The sequence below is a fragment of the Falco rusticolus genome, chromosome 4 (genome assembly GCF_015220075.1).
Source record: "Falco rusticolus isolate bFalRus1 chromosome 4, bFalRus1.pri, whole genome shotgun sequence".
Classification (NCBI taxonomy): domain Eukaryota; kingdom Metazoa; phylum Chordata; class Aves; order Falconiformes; family Falconidae; genus Falco; species Falco rusticolus.
This window is the reverse complement of record NC_051190.1, coordinates 94352999-94366610: the sequence shown is the minus strand read 5'-3', so window position 1 is coordinate 94366610 and position 13612 is coordinate 94352999. Positions and strand designations below refer to the sequence as shown.

Below are 13612 nucleotides of genomic sequence, written 5' to 3'. Positions count from 1 at the left end.
AACAATGGATACGTGATACCAAGATACAGACCTATTTGCATTGTGGAACTGTATTATTTAAGCTGCATTCCACCATGTGGCTCATCTAAACCTTACCATTTGTCCCCATGTCCTCTCACCTTGCTACAATAGGATCCGTGCCAGTTGCACCAATAGCTTCCAGGATTTTTTTCATGACAGAGTAGCTTGACTTTTTCCCACTGTCTGTCTGGACAGACTTGCAAGCTAAAATGCTTTTAAGGTCAGAACTGCTAGAGGTACATTAAACATATATACAGCATTCTTGTCATATTGAGATACTTAGTAATGTCTTTCTTCACTGAGCTTTCCATGTTATGCTTTTAATCAACAAATGTGACAAATCTTGCTCAGAGCCAAAGCAGAAAACAAGGGCAGGTGGCCTTTTAGCATCCCTCCTCTGCGCCTTCTGCTACTGCCTTTGGCATCCTCTTGCTAGAGCCAGGCACTAGCATGATCTAACAAAACCTTCAAGCCATCCTCCAAAGGAAAAAGACTATTAGGAAAAGAAAACAAAAAGCAGAGGCAGCAGTTTCAATGGCGACCAAATGCCCAAGCGCTTGGCGAAAAAGGACTTACAGACACCAGGAAGAAGCAGGCAGATTAGAAACATGGAGAGAAGGCATCCACTGGAGTGAGCAAGGAGAGGGGATAGATGTGTAGAATACACATCAAAAGCTGGAGTTACCCATTTAATTCCTCTGGCTTCCAAGCATATTTAAAGTACCACCTTGTGTACAGAGAATTTATGGTCTAGACAGCAAAACCACTGGGGAGTTATGGTAAAATGGTACATTGACTTTACATTGCAGCAGCCCTCTATTGTTCCTTCATCTGCTGTGCTGATTATTTGCAGCATTTGAACTGATTTGCTGTTCTGGTTTTGAGGTTTTTTTGTAATTGCCATGTATCACAAGCAAACAGTAACCCATTAGTGATAGCTTTGTCTCTCTAAATTTAGAAGTGTTTATTCAGTTCCTGCAATTTGAGATTTGGAGACAAGCCTGAGGGTTCCAGAAACTACACCGTTTGCAAAGTCCTTTAAAGGATATTTTTGGTTAAACTTAGACAATGTTGGCAGAGCACGTATCTTCTCTGTTCCTCAAAGAATTCAAGTTAAAAGAGATATCAAATCTGTCAGCTAGGTAGAAGTGTGTTTCAGCACTAGCTCTTCATTAGCAAACTGAGAAAAATGACACTTCAGTCTTTTCATAGCTAGTCTTTAAGAATGCCTGTCTTTGACTCTGTGTGAGGCAGTAGTAAATAAAATGAAAATATGTTCTTTAAGCTTTTTTTTTTTAAAAAAAATATTGCCTGTGAAGAGTGACATGAAAGCAGACAGAACTATCTCATCTACATCCGCCTAGTCGCATGATTGCATACGTACAGGTGTCTACAAGGATTCATGAAGTTCAGTAAACTTTTCCAGGTAGGACTCAGAAAGAGGTTCTCAGAAGTACCGACAATCTGTGATCTGGTGGAATTTCCATCCCTGCAAAGTCATGGTACAGCTAGGTCTTATACCTTACAGGACAATGTTATGGAGGGAGTCTGTGTACAGTGCATCGCAGGTATGAATTTATTGATAGGAGGGAAGGTGGCAGACATTTAAGCTATTCAACCAAAGCAGCGCACAACTTCCCAGCTCTCCTCTCCCTGGCATATCACTACATTCACATAATGTACGTTGAGCACTATTGCACTGTTGAGTCACTTGCAATTCAATTGCTTTCTCCATTAAGTATTTACCATTTAGAAGAATCAAGGCATTAACACACTCAAATCTGTTCTTGTGCAATCTGGCTTCAGTGATGCCCTTAAGTCTGCATGAAGAGTACAAAATCTTCCTACACCATACCTACGTTAAATGATTACACAACTGTAATTGCTAAGGTAGAATAACTTGTTTCTATTTGCTGTTCAACAGGCATTCTAAAAGATGCAGGTTAGATTTCAAGGAGCGGAAGGTTTCACAAGCAAAGCAAGAGGTTGCACAACAAGAACAGAAGGTGCAATATAAAGTCTATCTTCTGCTTTAAATTCTGTTGATTAGCAGCGTACGGTAACCTTGTTGATTACTAAAATGAGTTACTGCCCCCAACTGTTGCCTCTGATCCAGTTCCTCCGTTCTCTTTAGCATGAGACAACAGCTCCTTGTGCCCTCCCGGGGAGAAACAGTCCCTGCTGAGCACCCCTGGCCCCTGCGGCCCCCGGCCCCTGCTGAGCACCCCTGGCCCCTGCAGCCCTTCCTCCGCCTGCCTCAGGCCCAGCAGATGAGCATCGATCACCCCGCTGTTACCAGTCACGCCAAAGGTGACAGCTGGCAGTGACCCATGGATTCAGCGCAAGCGACACCCCCCAGGCTCCTGCCACCCCGCCGGCGCCTGAGGCCGGGCCCGGCCGCGCCGCCGCGGTGCTCCCGGCGGTGCCTGCGGGGGCAGCTGGGCGCCCGCCCCGCCGCCCGCCCCTGCACTACAGCCCCCGGGATGCAGCGCGGCCCCCGCCCCGGCCACGCCAGCGCCGGGCGGCCCGCTGCCCGCCGGGACTTGTGGTCTGCGGGGCCCGGGCGGGCGCCGGGCCGGGGCTCCCTCAGCCTCCGCCGCGGCGGGGCCAGGCGGGCTGCCGTGAGGCGTCGGGGCCCGGGCACGGCCCTCGCCGCCTCCGGCGCCGCTCGCTGCCCTTCTCCCCGCCTCCTCCCGGGGCTCCCCGCCCAGGAGGCGGGAGCCTGCGGCCCGCCCCGGCCGGGCCCGCCGCGCAGGGGGAAGCCGGCGGGGCAAGAGCGGCGGCGACTGCCTGGCGGAGCACGATGCTGGAGTCCATCCGTGTCACCGGTGAGTACCGCCCCCGGGGACGCGGCCTGAGGCGGGACCGGGCACCGGCTGCGCCTCGGGGGCGGCTGGGGCGTCGCCGGCTTGGCGAGGGGCTTGGGGCGGCGGGAGGGGGCAAGGTGGGGCCGCTTTCGCGCGGCCCCTCAGGCGCCCCCGGCCCGCTGAGGCAGCGGCCCGCTGGCACCGGCTCCCCCGCGGGGAAAGCGACGCCCGGGGCGGCGCCACGGGGCTCCCGTGAGCGTACGGCGCCGCGGGGACGAGGGACGGCGCCTCGTCCCTACCTGCCCGGCAGGGAGGCGACCGCAGCTCCGCCGGTGGCCGGGCCCGGCCCCTGCCCGGCGAGGGGGCGACACCCGCCCGCCGTCGGTGGGGCGAGGGGCCGAAGATGCGGCTGAGAACGCTAATAAAACTCTTCCTAATTATATCTGGTGTCTCTGGCTCTTTGGCTCGCCTCTTGGCCGTGTTTTCTGGGAAGTTAACAAGCCTTTGTCATGCATGTGTATAAAGACCTGTATTACGGCTGTATAAGGGTAATATGGAAAAGTGTTGGTTACCACACAGAACTGCCCTCCCCAGTGCTGCCTGTATGTGGTATGTAGGAAAACCTACAATACAGCTGCTGCAAAACAGTTTTTTCACGCCGATGTTTACCTTGTTTAAATTTGACGTCTTTTCATGTGTCATTATTTCAGCTGCTTCAAGCCACTGTTACTACAGGGAAATCTATGTAGAAGAGATCTGGTGGAGAGATGGCTTAGCGTCCCCTCACACAATACTGTTACAATCATTATTAAGATTTCTTACAAGTGCTCTTTCTCTGCGTAATTTATATGCCACTCCATCTGCCCACAGATATGAGTAGGGTCTTATTTCTGGTAATGGGACAAGAAATAAAGTTCATGGAATTGGAGCATCCCTAGACATGTACAACAGCAACTGTAATAATAAAGGATGGAGATTTCTTAAAAGGAAAGGTCGTTATTTTGGGTCCATGCTTCTCCATCAAATATTCCTGAACACACCTGTGCTGCAGTAGAACAAGCTAGAGATCTGCTTGGATGGGAGTTTCATCCTGGGCAGGTCTATCTGTAAATCAGTGTTTTGTGATGATGTCCTGAGTCTATTAAGTCAGTGGCAGTTTGTTACTTGATTTCATTAGGTCCAGGTCTTCACTTTTGCTGATTATTACTGCACTCACATAATTTAATTTGAAGAACCTGAATTTGGAGTCAGTTACATAAGACCGTATCACAGTGTGGAAACATGCAAGAAACTGCTTGCCAGTCAGTCCATACTTTTTGTGTTTTTTGAGTAGAAACGGTGCATCTTACATATCTTGTAATTTTAACAAAGAAAAAACCAAACTGTAAAGTCCAAAATCATGCCAATGAGTCCTATAAGTGCTGGATCTTTCAGAGTTATTTACAGACATTGGCAGTTAATGAATCAGACACAGAAACTGGCTCATAGTTGAAACTTGCGCTTGGTTTTGGAGCTTAGAATTAAAGCTGAATGACAAATAATATTGTTACAGGAGGAAAGTAAATAGGTGGGTAATTTTTTTTGGAAAAAAAAAAGCGCCTTAGATTAAATGTCAAAGTTCCCAACATCATACAGGCTCTAGTTAATAATCAACATGCAGAGAAAATAGAAAATAGCTCAGCGTTAGTCTTTTTACAGATCACTGGCTAATTCTACAGCAAAACCATTTTCAGTCATTATAGATGGTACTTCCAGTGCTGTGTAATTCAGGTTGCCTGATGCTTCCTGTTCAAAGCTTGAGTGTTTGCAAACTTTAAGGGTGTTTATAGTGGTGAGGAAATAGACTACAGGATTCTGATCAGATTCTGTTACACCACAGACATCAGCCTGAAGTAGCTGAGACAGTGGAATGTCACAGGTTCATATACAACATGCTCTGTTGCCTGTTTTATGCAGAATATTATTTACACACCCCTCTGTGCACACAAACCATACAGTCTAGAGCTCATAATGACAGGTAGTTGTTAATCTGTTCATATTACCTGAATATCAAAGATGAATATTTTTTTGTAATGTACACATTTTTTTGTAATTTGCAAAATGTGTCAAAGGAGGAATCTTACTTGTCACATCTGTATGCTTTCTTCTCATTTCTTAGTTTCAAACTTCACTGTTTTCTTACTTGTAGACAGATCACAGCCATTATTTGCATTTCTCTAAATTCAGAAACTCAAGTCAAGCTATTGGGAGTGGTTTCTGATTGTGAATAAAAAGAAAATCAAGCATATTCTAAGATGGTAATGGTGAATTAAATGGTCACTAAAAGCAGTGGCTCAGACCATTATAGAGTAGGAGGAACTACTCCCAAGAACATCTTTGCTAAGCACCTTAAGAATCATACCTGTGGTTTGGAAAGGATTTGTCCATTATGCATATATAACCTGAGTGACAGCTGCTTGAAAACCGCAGGAGCTCTCTTTTTTAGATCAAGGCTAGCTGGACAGAGAGAGATCTGTGCCCACAAATATCTGTCATTAACCTCATTCCACCTGTGGAACAGGTGTTTAAGAAGCTGCCTGGATAGTAGCTACCCAGTAACCTAAAGGAAGATTTTTCTACAACAGTCTCCAAAGTCTGGAAGAGTTCTTACATTTTACCACACATATGATTAACATATAAAAGATTAGCTCAATGTGTCAATTTCTAAAGGATGGAAACCAATAATATAACCTAGCTCCTGAATATAACATCTTTTTCCTAACTAATAATCTCTGACAAGATTAGGCAGTGTCTGCGGTGCTACAAGACTCAAAGCTAGTGACTGGGGTGCAATTTAGACATGGAAAGCATTTCATTAGTGCAGATTTATAATTAGATTTGTGGTTCCCACGTATCCTCTGTTAGCAGTCTTGGGGTACATCCCTTCTCCAGTACTGCTGTGATAGTGGAATAGCTACACGCATATAAATGAAGTTACACTGGGGTAAAACTCCCCTGTTGGCAAAACCAAGCCTGTGGCATTTTGTATTGTGCTGTGACATGTAGTACATTTGTATCTGCACAACGAAGTGAGGCCAGTCCTGCCAATTCTAGCAGGTATCTTGAAAGCAATGGGATTTTGGCTAGGGCACAGCCTGCTCCTGTGGGGAGAGCCTGTAGACACATGGTGGGGTTGCCTCTGGCGGGCTGCCCTGCTAACCCACCTTACAGGGCAGCAGAAACCAAACACAGCAGCTCCAAAGAGCGGCAGAGCTCTACTCTGGCCCAGGACAGACCAAGTTTCCATTGAACAGGAGGGGTTTCTGCCCTTTGGTACCCTAATGATGTCAAAATGGGGACAGGCAGCTCTTTTGCCCCCTCCTTCTTGCTTCTTTCTACATCACCTTCCGCTCCAAACCTGTCAGATTGTTTCATTTAGAAATTCACCCATGTCTCTAGGACCTATGCTTTTTTATTACAGTGTTGTTGCTGAGAATAACAAAATATAAATAATGATGGGAAATCTTTTGGGGGGAGGCTGTGCTAGTTTTGTTGTGGATTTTTTAAATTGTTGAAAGGCTTGGGGCTTTGTGACTGAGTGTTTGAAAGCGAGAGTAACGCAGGGGATCTTTGTACATAAATTACATGTGTTAGGCTCTCAAAGGTAACTGGAGGCTTGGGCATATGTTCTTTGAAAGTTTGCTGCTGCAAAAACTGAAAAATGTAAAGTCAGGAAGTTCAAATTTGTACTTCTCAGAGCACATGTGGATGAGACACAAAAGATAAAATCTGTATGATATGTAGCGTGATACGCAGGATAGAGTTATGCCATAGCATGGTGATTTTCAGTTTGCCTTTTCTATACCTTTAAGAAGTAATCTATTGATGTCTGTTCTATGGTACCCAGAGTTTAAACGATGGAGATCACTGCTAGCAATCTGTGTAATTAATGTGAGTTGATAATCCATTCTCTGACTGGCTGCTTTATAGCAGTATGGTATCTCAGTACACTGAAGTGTGTTTTCAGAACACAGGCTGTGCAATGAATTGGTTTTATAGTGAGGATACTAGACCTCTGTTTCAATCGCCAGACACTGCTAATTCTTGGAAACTCTTACATACAGTTTAGTAAGTCAAGTTACCTAGAAGACATATTTTAATTTGATTGATGCTGTCTAACTTACAGCTGTGAGTTTAAAATTATAACTATTACAGATTAAACAAATGTACTAGAGAAAGAACTTTAAAATTTGGCGTTTTGCAACATGATTTTGATGTCTCAAATATTATTTTCTAATTTATTTTGTAAAATAGTGGTGGTCACAGGGCCAATCAAAACATTTAGATCAGCAGTTAAATGACTTCTGTGAAAACTGAAGTGTTATCTAATATAATCTTCTAAATCTGCTGGATTATCTGTTTATTCTAGGTTTCCAACACAAATATGCATCAAACAGTATTATTCTTTAATCAGAAGAAAACTAAGGACAGCCAGACTTTGTTTGGCAGCTGAAAAATCACTTTTCTATGAGATGGCACATACAAAGTAACTACAGAATTGGGGACAACTATTTTTGATATCAGCCATGTGTATGTGAAACCTGCCAGTGTATATTCAGCACTCAACCATCATTTGTGACACTTGCAGTAGAATTGACTCGTGATTTTCAGAAATTAACTAGATATAAATACACTTATTACTGGCTAACTGTACTACTTAGCTCTGAAAGCTTACTCTCATAAGTTTTTGGTATTGGATTAACACAAAATCTTGGAGGGGATTAAGGTAATTTTGAGTTATTTAAATTCTGTTTCTGGTGGGTTTTTTTTCTTTTCTATTTATCGCTTCTTACATACATGTGTGGTATTAATTCAAATTATTCTCTGTGTAGTAGCAATTTATGGCATCTCTGCTCTTTGTGGCTTTTGATAATTGATCAGTAGAGAAGATGAAGCATTACTGCCACTAGCATTACATTATTATCTTGTCTGTATTTTAACAAGTAGCTGTGTAATTTTCAACTTCAATTTTGTCTACATAAGCAAATTCACATGCTCAGAAATGGGTTCAGACATTCTGGAAACCTTGCTTTTCATTTATCCTTGTAAAAAGTAACGGTACAGGTCTGAAGTCAATCTCAAATATTTGCCAAGAAATATGTGAGAGTGGTCATCCTATTCTGTTGTCCAAAAAAATGCAACACATTTTATGGTAGTTGTTCTGATGTTGTTTTCCTTGTGGTGGGAACTACAGTTTCTCATCACAACAAGCAAGAGAAGCCACGTAGGCAGGTTGTCACGTATGCGATAAGAATGATCTGACAGAATTTGAACAGGAATGCCAAGGAGCGTGTTCCTGCACCAAGAGCAGAAAGGGAATTTGCAAATTTACTGTGAAACAAAACTGAGCTTGCATAAGTTACACATGCTTTAGTAGAACAAAATAAATCTAATGCTTTTGTCTTTCTCTTCCCAGTAGAGGAAACACCCAGGCTGCATATTTTCCATTGTATGTTCATGCAAATAGGACCTCAGTCTTTTTGTTTTTTAGGAAGCATCTTCAGGAGAACTGAGGAGCACAGATTGACATGGAACTCACAGAGGTCCAACAGCATGAAATAAGTTGTCATGGTGCTTATGTTGGGAGCAAAACCTAATTTTATTGTGAAAACAAAGCTGAAATTAAACTACATCAAATTTTTTCCCCTTGGAGGCATTTAATGATCTCTTGCTAATGTCCCATTCAGAATATAATTACTGTATGTAAAGTAATTACAGCTCAGCTATGTATTACTGTGGGCTGAAGCTCAAATCCCTTTTGCAGGCTTTAATCAAGCTCCGGCCGATCTCCTGTTCTGTGAATCCTTTCATTTTAGGTGCAGAAGTAGGAAGCATTTCTCTGTGACAGCATTTATTTGTGTGCTTACTTTCTGCTCACCTAATGTTCTAGGATGAACTGGTTGGCAAGAGAAGGGGATGGTTAGAACCAGTGAAGAGAGGTCACTTCTCTCCAACAAGCCAGCTCAAATTACAGTTTCAGTCCTCAATCACTTTTCCTTGCAGCTGCTCTGCACCAGGGACCTCCCCTGAAAGCTATGCTTAGGTGTTAAGAGCAAGAAAGGAGGATTCATTCATTAAAGGAACATTATTTGCTTCTTGCATTCATTTTCTTCTCAAGTGTTTTCTTAAAGCTAGCAACTTTGACTAGATGAAATGACAGCGTTGTCTTAAGGATACTCAGAGGTGTGTTTGTAACTATCTGGTTTCTCCTCTTTATATATAGCTTACTGTCTGTATTAAGAAGGAATATGTGAAACTGAAGTCTTCTTATACTACTATTCATATGGTGGTGTAAATTGTTCACAGTGGCAGGCCCATTCTGATGTTCTCTTCTTTTCTGAGAGTAAATTCTGTGAATCAGATTTTGCAGATGAGACCATACCAGACTGCTTATATCACAGCACAGATCCCTGTGGGACTGCACTGTAAATACTGCTCACATACTCCTATACAGTTTCCTTTTTTTTAGGTTATTCTTTACCCATACAGAAAGCCTTCCTTGCATGATACAGGTCAATCAGATTTGTTGATACGACAGTACACATTCATAAAGTCCTCCACAGGGTCTTGTTTTAAACAGGCTAGTTCTTAGCTGCAAACGGTGCACTCATGCATGGAGATGCAACCATAAAATACTTGCTTAGCTGGATCTTGCAAGTCCCAGTCTAGTTGTTCAAAAGTGATATATACACACAATTCTCCCATATGTCTAGAAGTCAAGATTAACTTGATGTGACTGCAGTTAAAACAAGTTCTGTGTTTCATTGATGTTGCAGTTTTGAGTCCTTAAGATTAGTATTGCTGTATGAAACAATCACATTTGTCCTCAGCTTTTCCTTTTTTCTTTTCCCACCCACACCCCACCCCACCCCATCCTCAATGCAGAAAAACTTCACTGGCGTAAGACAGAGCTTTCCAAGAAATCAGTCCTGAGTCCAGAAGAACATAAGCTGAACATTAATAATGAAAACAGCCTCCAGCACCCACCATCTGGGATCCTTAAGGACATTTTCACGACAGGAACCAGTAGCTACAATGTCCTTCTGCAGAGCAAAGAGGAGAAAAAACACCACGCTCAAAAGCAGTCATCTGCTCACCACAAGAAACACAGAAAAACTACAAAGTCTTCTACCACCTTGCGAGGCAATGAGCACCGCCGAATCAAAGTCCCACTACCCTTGCTCAGCGGCGGGTGGTACCACACAAACAGACAGCCCTCCATCATTGTCACTAGCCCAGTGTCTCCCAGCATGAAGTTTACAAACAGTATTTCAGTTGCAGGGAGCAGCATAGGACTGCCATCTCGACCCAGAAGTAGAACTATGAGGCATTTTAATCTAACAAAGCCAAAACAGTCACAGTCCTCAAAAAGCCATGGAAAAGAAGGTGATGACTCCAGCCGAAAACTCTGTTTACTGACTGCAATCAAGCCTTCCAACGTGGAGAAAGAGAAGATGAAATTCTTCAACTCAGATTTCACATACAATCCTCAGTTTGAATATGCAAACCCTGCTCTGCCAAACGTGTTAGCTAAGCACAGCCATGCATCTGACAGATTTCTTAAGCAGGTATAGTTACTTTTTTCCCTCCTTTTCCACTGTTTATTTTTTTCTACGCCTATTAAGATGGTGTTTGGCTTTGTTTGTATCAAGTTGTTTGTCCTTATCATCCTCCCCTACTGTTTGAAAAGCGCATCAAAGATGAGAATACAATAGTAGAACCAAAAGAAAATATTTGTGATTAAAAAACAAAAGCCTTCCTAATATTTACCAGATTCTATAGGATAAAGGCACTCTTCCTTATAAGTTATTTAAGAATTTAATTTTAGGCAATGAAGCAGCGTCAAATACAGGAAAAATACAACGCCTACGTAGGCTTTAATAAACAGAGGAAAAAAGCAGTGTAGAAATCCTGCCAATCCTCTTGGTGACACAGGAATTGGGAGGGAATAGCAGTTATTTGAGGTCATGGTTATTGAATAAGCATATGTTGATGTTCCCTGTTTTAATTAACTTTGAAAGGATATTTGCATATACATCAGGCTTTATCAAGCAGCAGAAAAATTCCATTCCGGAGAGAGGTAAAATTTAAAAAGACAGCCCCCACCCCCTTTGTTTTTTATATACTATGCAGCCACACTGCTAACATAGCTACAGATGTTCCCATTCTGTGTAACTACCCTTTCTTCCTACCTGCCTTTGAGTCACAAATACCAGAACCCAACCAGAACAAAAACCTGGTTTCAACTTTGACCTAAGTGACAAAACCCAGTGCTTATCTATATAATAACAGAAGCAGTCCTGTTCCCACTTTTGCTATTTTAAAATGGTTTAGAGAGATCCCATAAGCTTTTTTAAATAAAATATGTCGTTTCAAGTGATACTTAACTTGAGAAGAAATCCTGCTATTCCATAAGTTTCATTTATTTGTGTTATGAATATTTCACTGACATACACATACACCACACCATCTCAATTCCTGGTGAAAAGGATACATGAATTAAAGTACCATGGATTAGAATAACTGACCCTTGACTTCTGAAGTATCTGGTTTTTTGGTTTTGTGGGGTTTTTTTTCCCTCCAAATCAAAAAATGCACATGGGTGTTATTACCCATTAAGTCATTGGATTGTAAGGTTTGGTCTGCTTTTCATATTAAAATATATAGATATTTTAAAAACTCAGTAGTTGGGTTTTCATGAGGAGTTTATTTTCATTACGAGAACAGCTGTTCTGTTCTCAAAATCAGCTTCCACATTTCTAAACTAAATCATACTGACACCAAATAAAACTACTCCTTGACTAGCACTTTTTAGCAAGTTTTCTTTATTTTTCATAGCAATATTAGCAACATTAATCATAGATTAGAGCAAATCAACAATAACTAATTTGCCAAACTGAATTTAATACAAGTGATCCCTTTCAGGGTGAGTTAGCAAAGCCTTAAAAATCATTTTATGCATGATTATTTTACAGAGGAGGCCTGTCATTGATTTACTTTAAACAAAACCCCCCACACTTAAATAATGAATTTTTTAATAGTGAATGATTCCTCAGTTTTACCCCAATTTGTAACTTTTTTCCCCTTTATCTTCAAACCGTGGGAAAATAAAGGCTTTATAACACCTCTATGAAAAGCAGGGAAGGATTTAATATTCAATGAAGTATGATATGTCTGAAACTTACCAAGGAGGATGTAAATCTTTTCATAAGATTTAGAAGCTCTTAGGAAGAAAAGTATTTCTTCAGAGTTCTGTTCCTAAAAATACTGAACAATATATTGCACTTCATATAAATGACTGAAAAAACAGCTTTAACACAGCTCCAAGCCCAGCAGGTGGCACACTCTCTTTTTTTATCTGCAACTGGCTTTAAAATTTTTCATCTCCATGCAGATTTGAATTTCACTGCATGCAAATTTGCTATCCAGAAAAAGCAGCATTAATCAAAATTTTAGTCAGCACATATTGTATGAGCACTTGCTTTTTCTCAGTATTTTTTTTTCCTCTATGCAGATTTTACTTGTCAGAAGAAACAGATAGGTATCTTATAGGAAGTATGAAGTTCAGGAAAGATGACTTCAGTTGCAAAAAAAGTATTTACAGTTACAGTATAAAGATTTGGGTCTTCAGTGTACAACTGCATGTAGTTATCCTTTATCCTGCAACAAGGATAAATTCAGTTTTGTTTTCTAAAACATTTTTGGCTTTCGTTTGTTGCTGCACTTATTTTAGGAAGCTTTGCTTTCTGTGAACATAATTATTCCTGTTTTATTCTGTAAAAGGTGCTTATAGCAACTTAGATTTGCTTGCTCTTCTATGACTAATATCTCTGTAAAACCAGCTTTTTACTGACAGAACTCACCAATTTTATAGGGGACTTTTAGGATATTTCAGTGAATTGAGCTCCAAACCCGACATTTCAGAATTATAGAGGATTTTTAATAATGTAAAAAATATTTTTACCCACAGCTGTGCATAGCCTGCTAGGACTTTAAAACAGATTGTGTTTTCTTGTTGCCCTTTCTGCTTTTGTGCATGTCTGTGGAATTGGTTAATACAGCATTACAGCAACATATCTAGAAGATGAATCACACCCTGCCCCACTTATTTATGTATTTATTTATTTAAGGCAAAGAAAACTGTGGATTTCCAAACCAGTAACACAGCAATGCTGCAATGGGGAACACACAGGCTTGTAAGCACCCACTTTACCTCCCAGTCCTCTAGTCAGATAAAGATTTTAAACCTTGGGCACAGCCCAACACTTCTATTGATTGACTTTTCACAGACAAAGAGTAAACATTTTTGAATTATTAATACACTTGAAAATAATGTTTTTAGCGTCTCTTCTCGTACTTTGTTGTGTTTCTTTTTTTCTCTCTTCTACTTTATCTTGCTTTCTTTATAATTAAGTTCTTTCATGAGTCACACAATGTGTGGCTTTAGGGAAGAGAGCTTGAGAATAAAAAATATTATGCAGACTTGCAGCTTTTCACATTGATTGACATATCTAATATTACATAAATTAATTCTCTCATTCCTGTGTTTCAAGGTCAGCGCAGCAACTGCACGCTCTAAGTGCTATGAAAGCTTTCATATTAGCACTCCTTCTGGCTCAAACTACTCATCCTTCATTGTTAAGTTCTCTTTACACTTAGAGTATTTGTTATTTTTGCAAAGATGATAGAAGTGGCAATACTTAGCTAGAAGTAATCGTCCGTAGTGTTTGCAGAGCAGATGACTT

General features: G+C 41.4%; 1 protein-coding gene across 3 annotated transcripts in view; it reads left to right on the top strand.

The window, feature by feature from the left end:
- Positions 1-2572: 2572 nt before the first annotated feature.
- The window catches only part of KIAA0895 (KIAA0895 ortholog), a 31132-nt gene continuing 20092 nt past the window's right edge, over positions 2573-13612 (top strand). For 2 of the 3 annotated variants that reach the window (XM_037385762.1, XM_037385761.1), the window contains exons 1-2: positions 2573-2849; positions 9753-10435. In XM_037385762.1, coding sequence (XP_037241659.1) covers positions 2825-2849; positions 9753-10435 — 708 coding nt within the window. In that variant the 5' untranslated portion in view covers positions 2573-2824. Of the gene's footprint in view, positions 2850-9752; positions 10436-12997; positions 13064-13612 lie in introns of all 3 variants that reach the window. The other variant, XM_037385760.1, reaches the window with a different exon arrangement.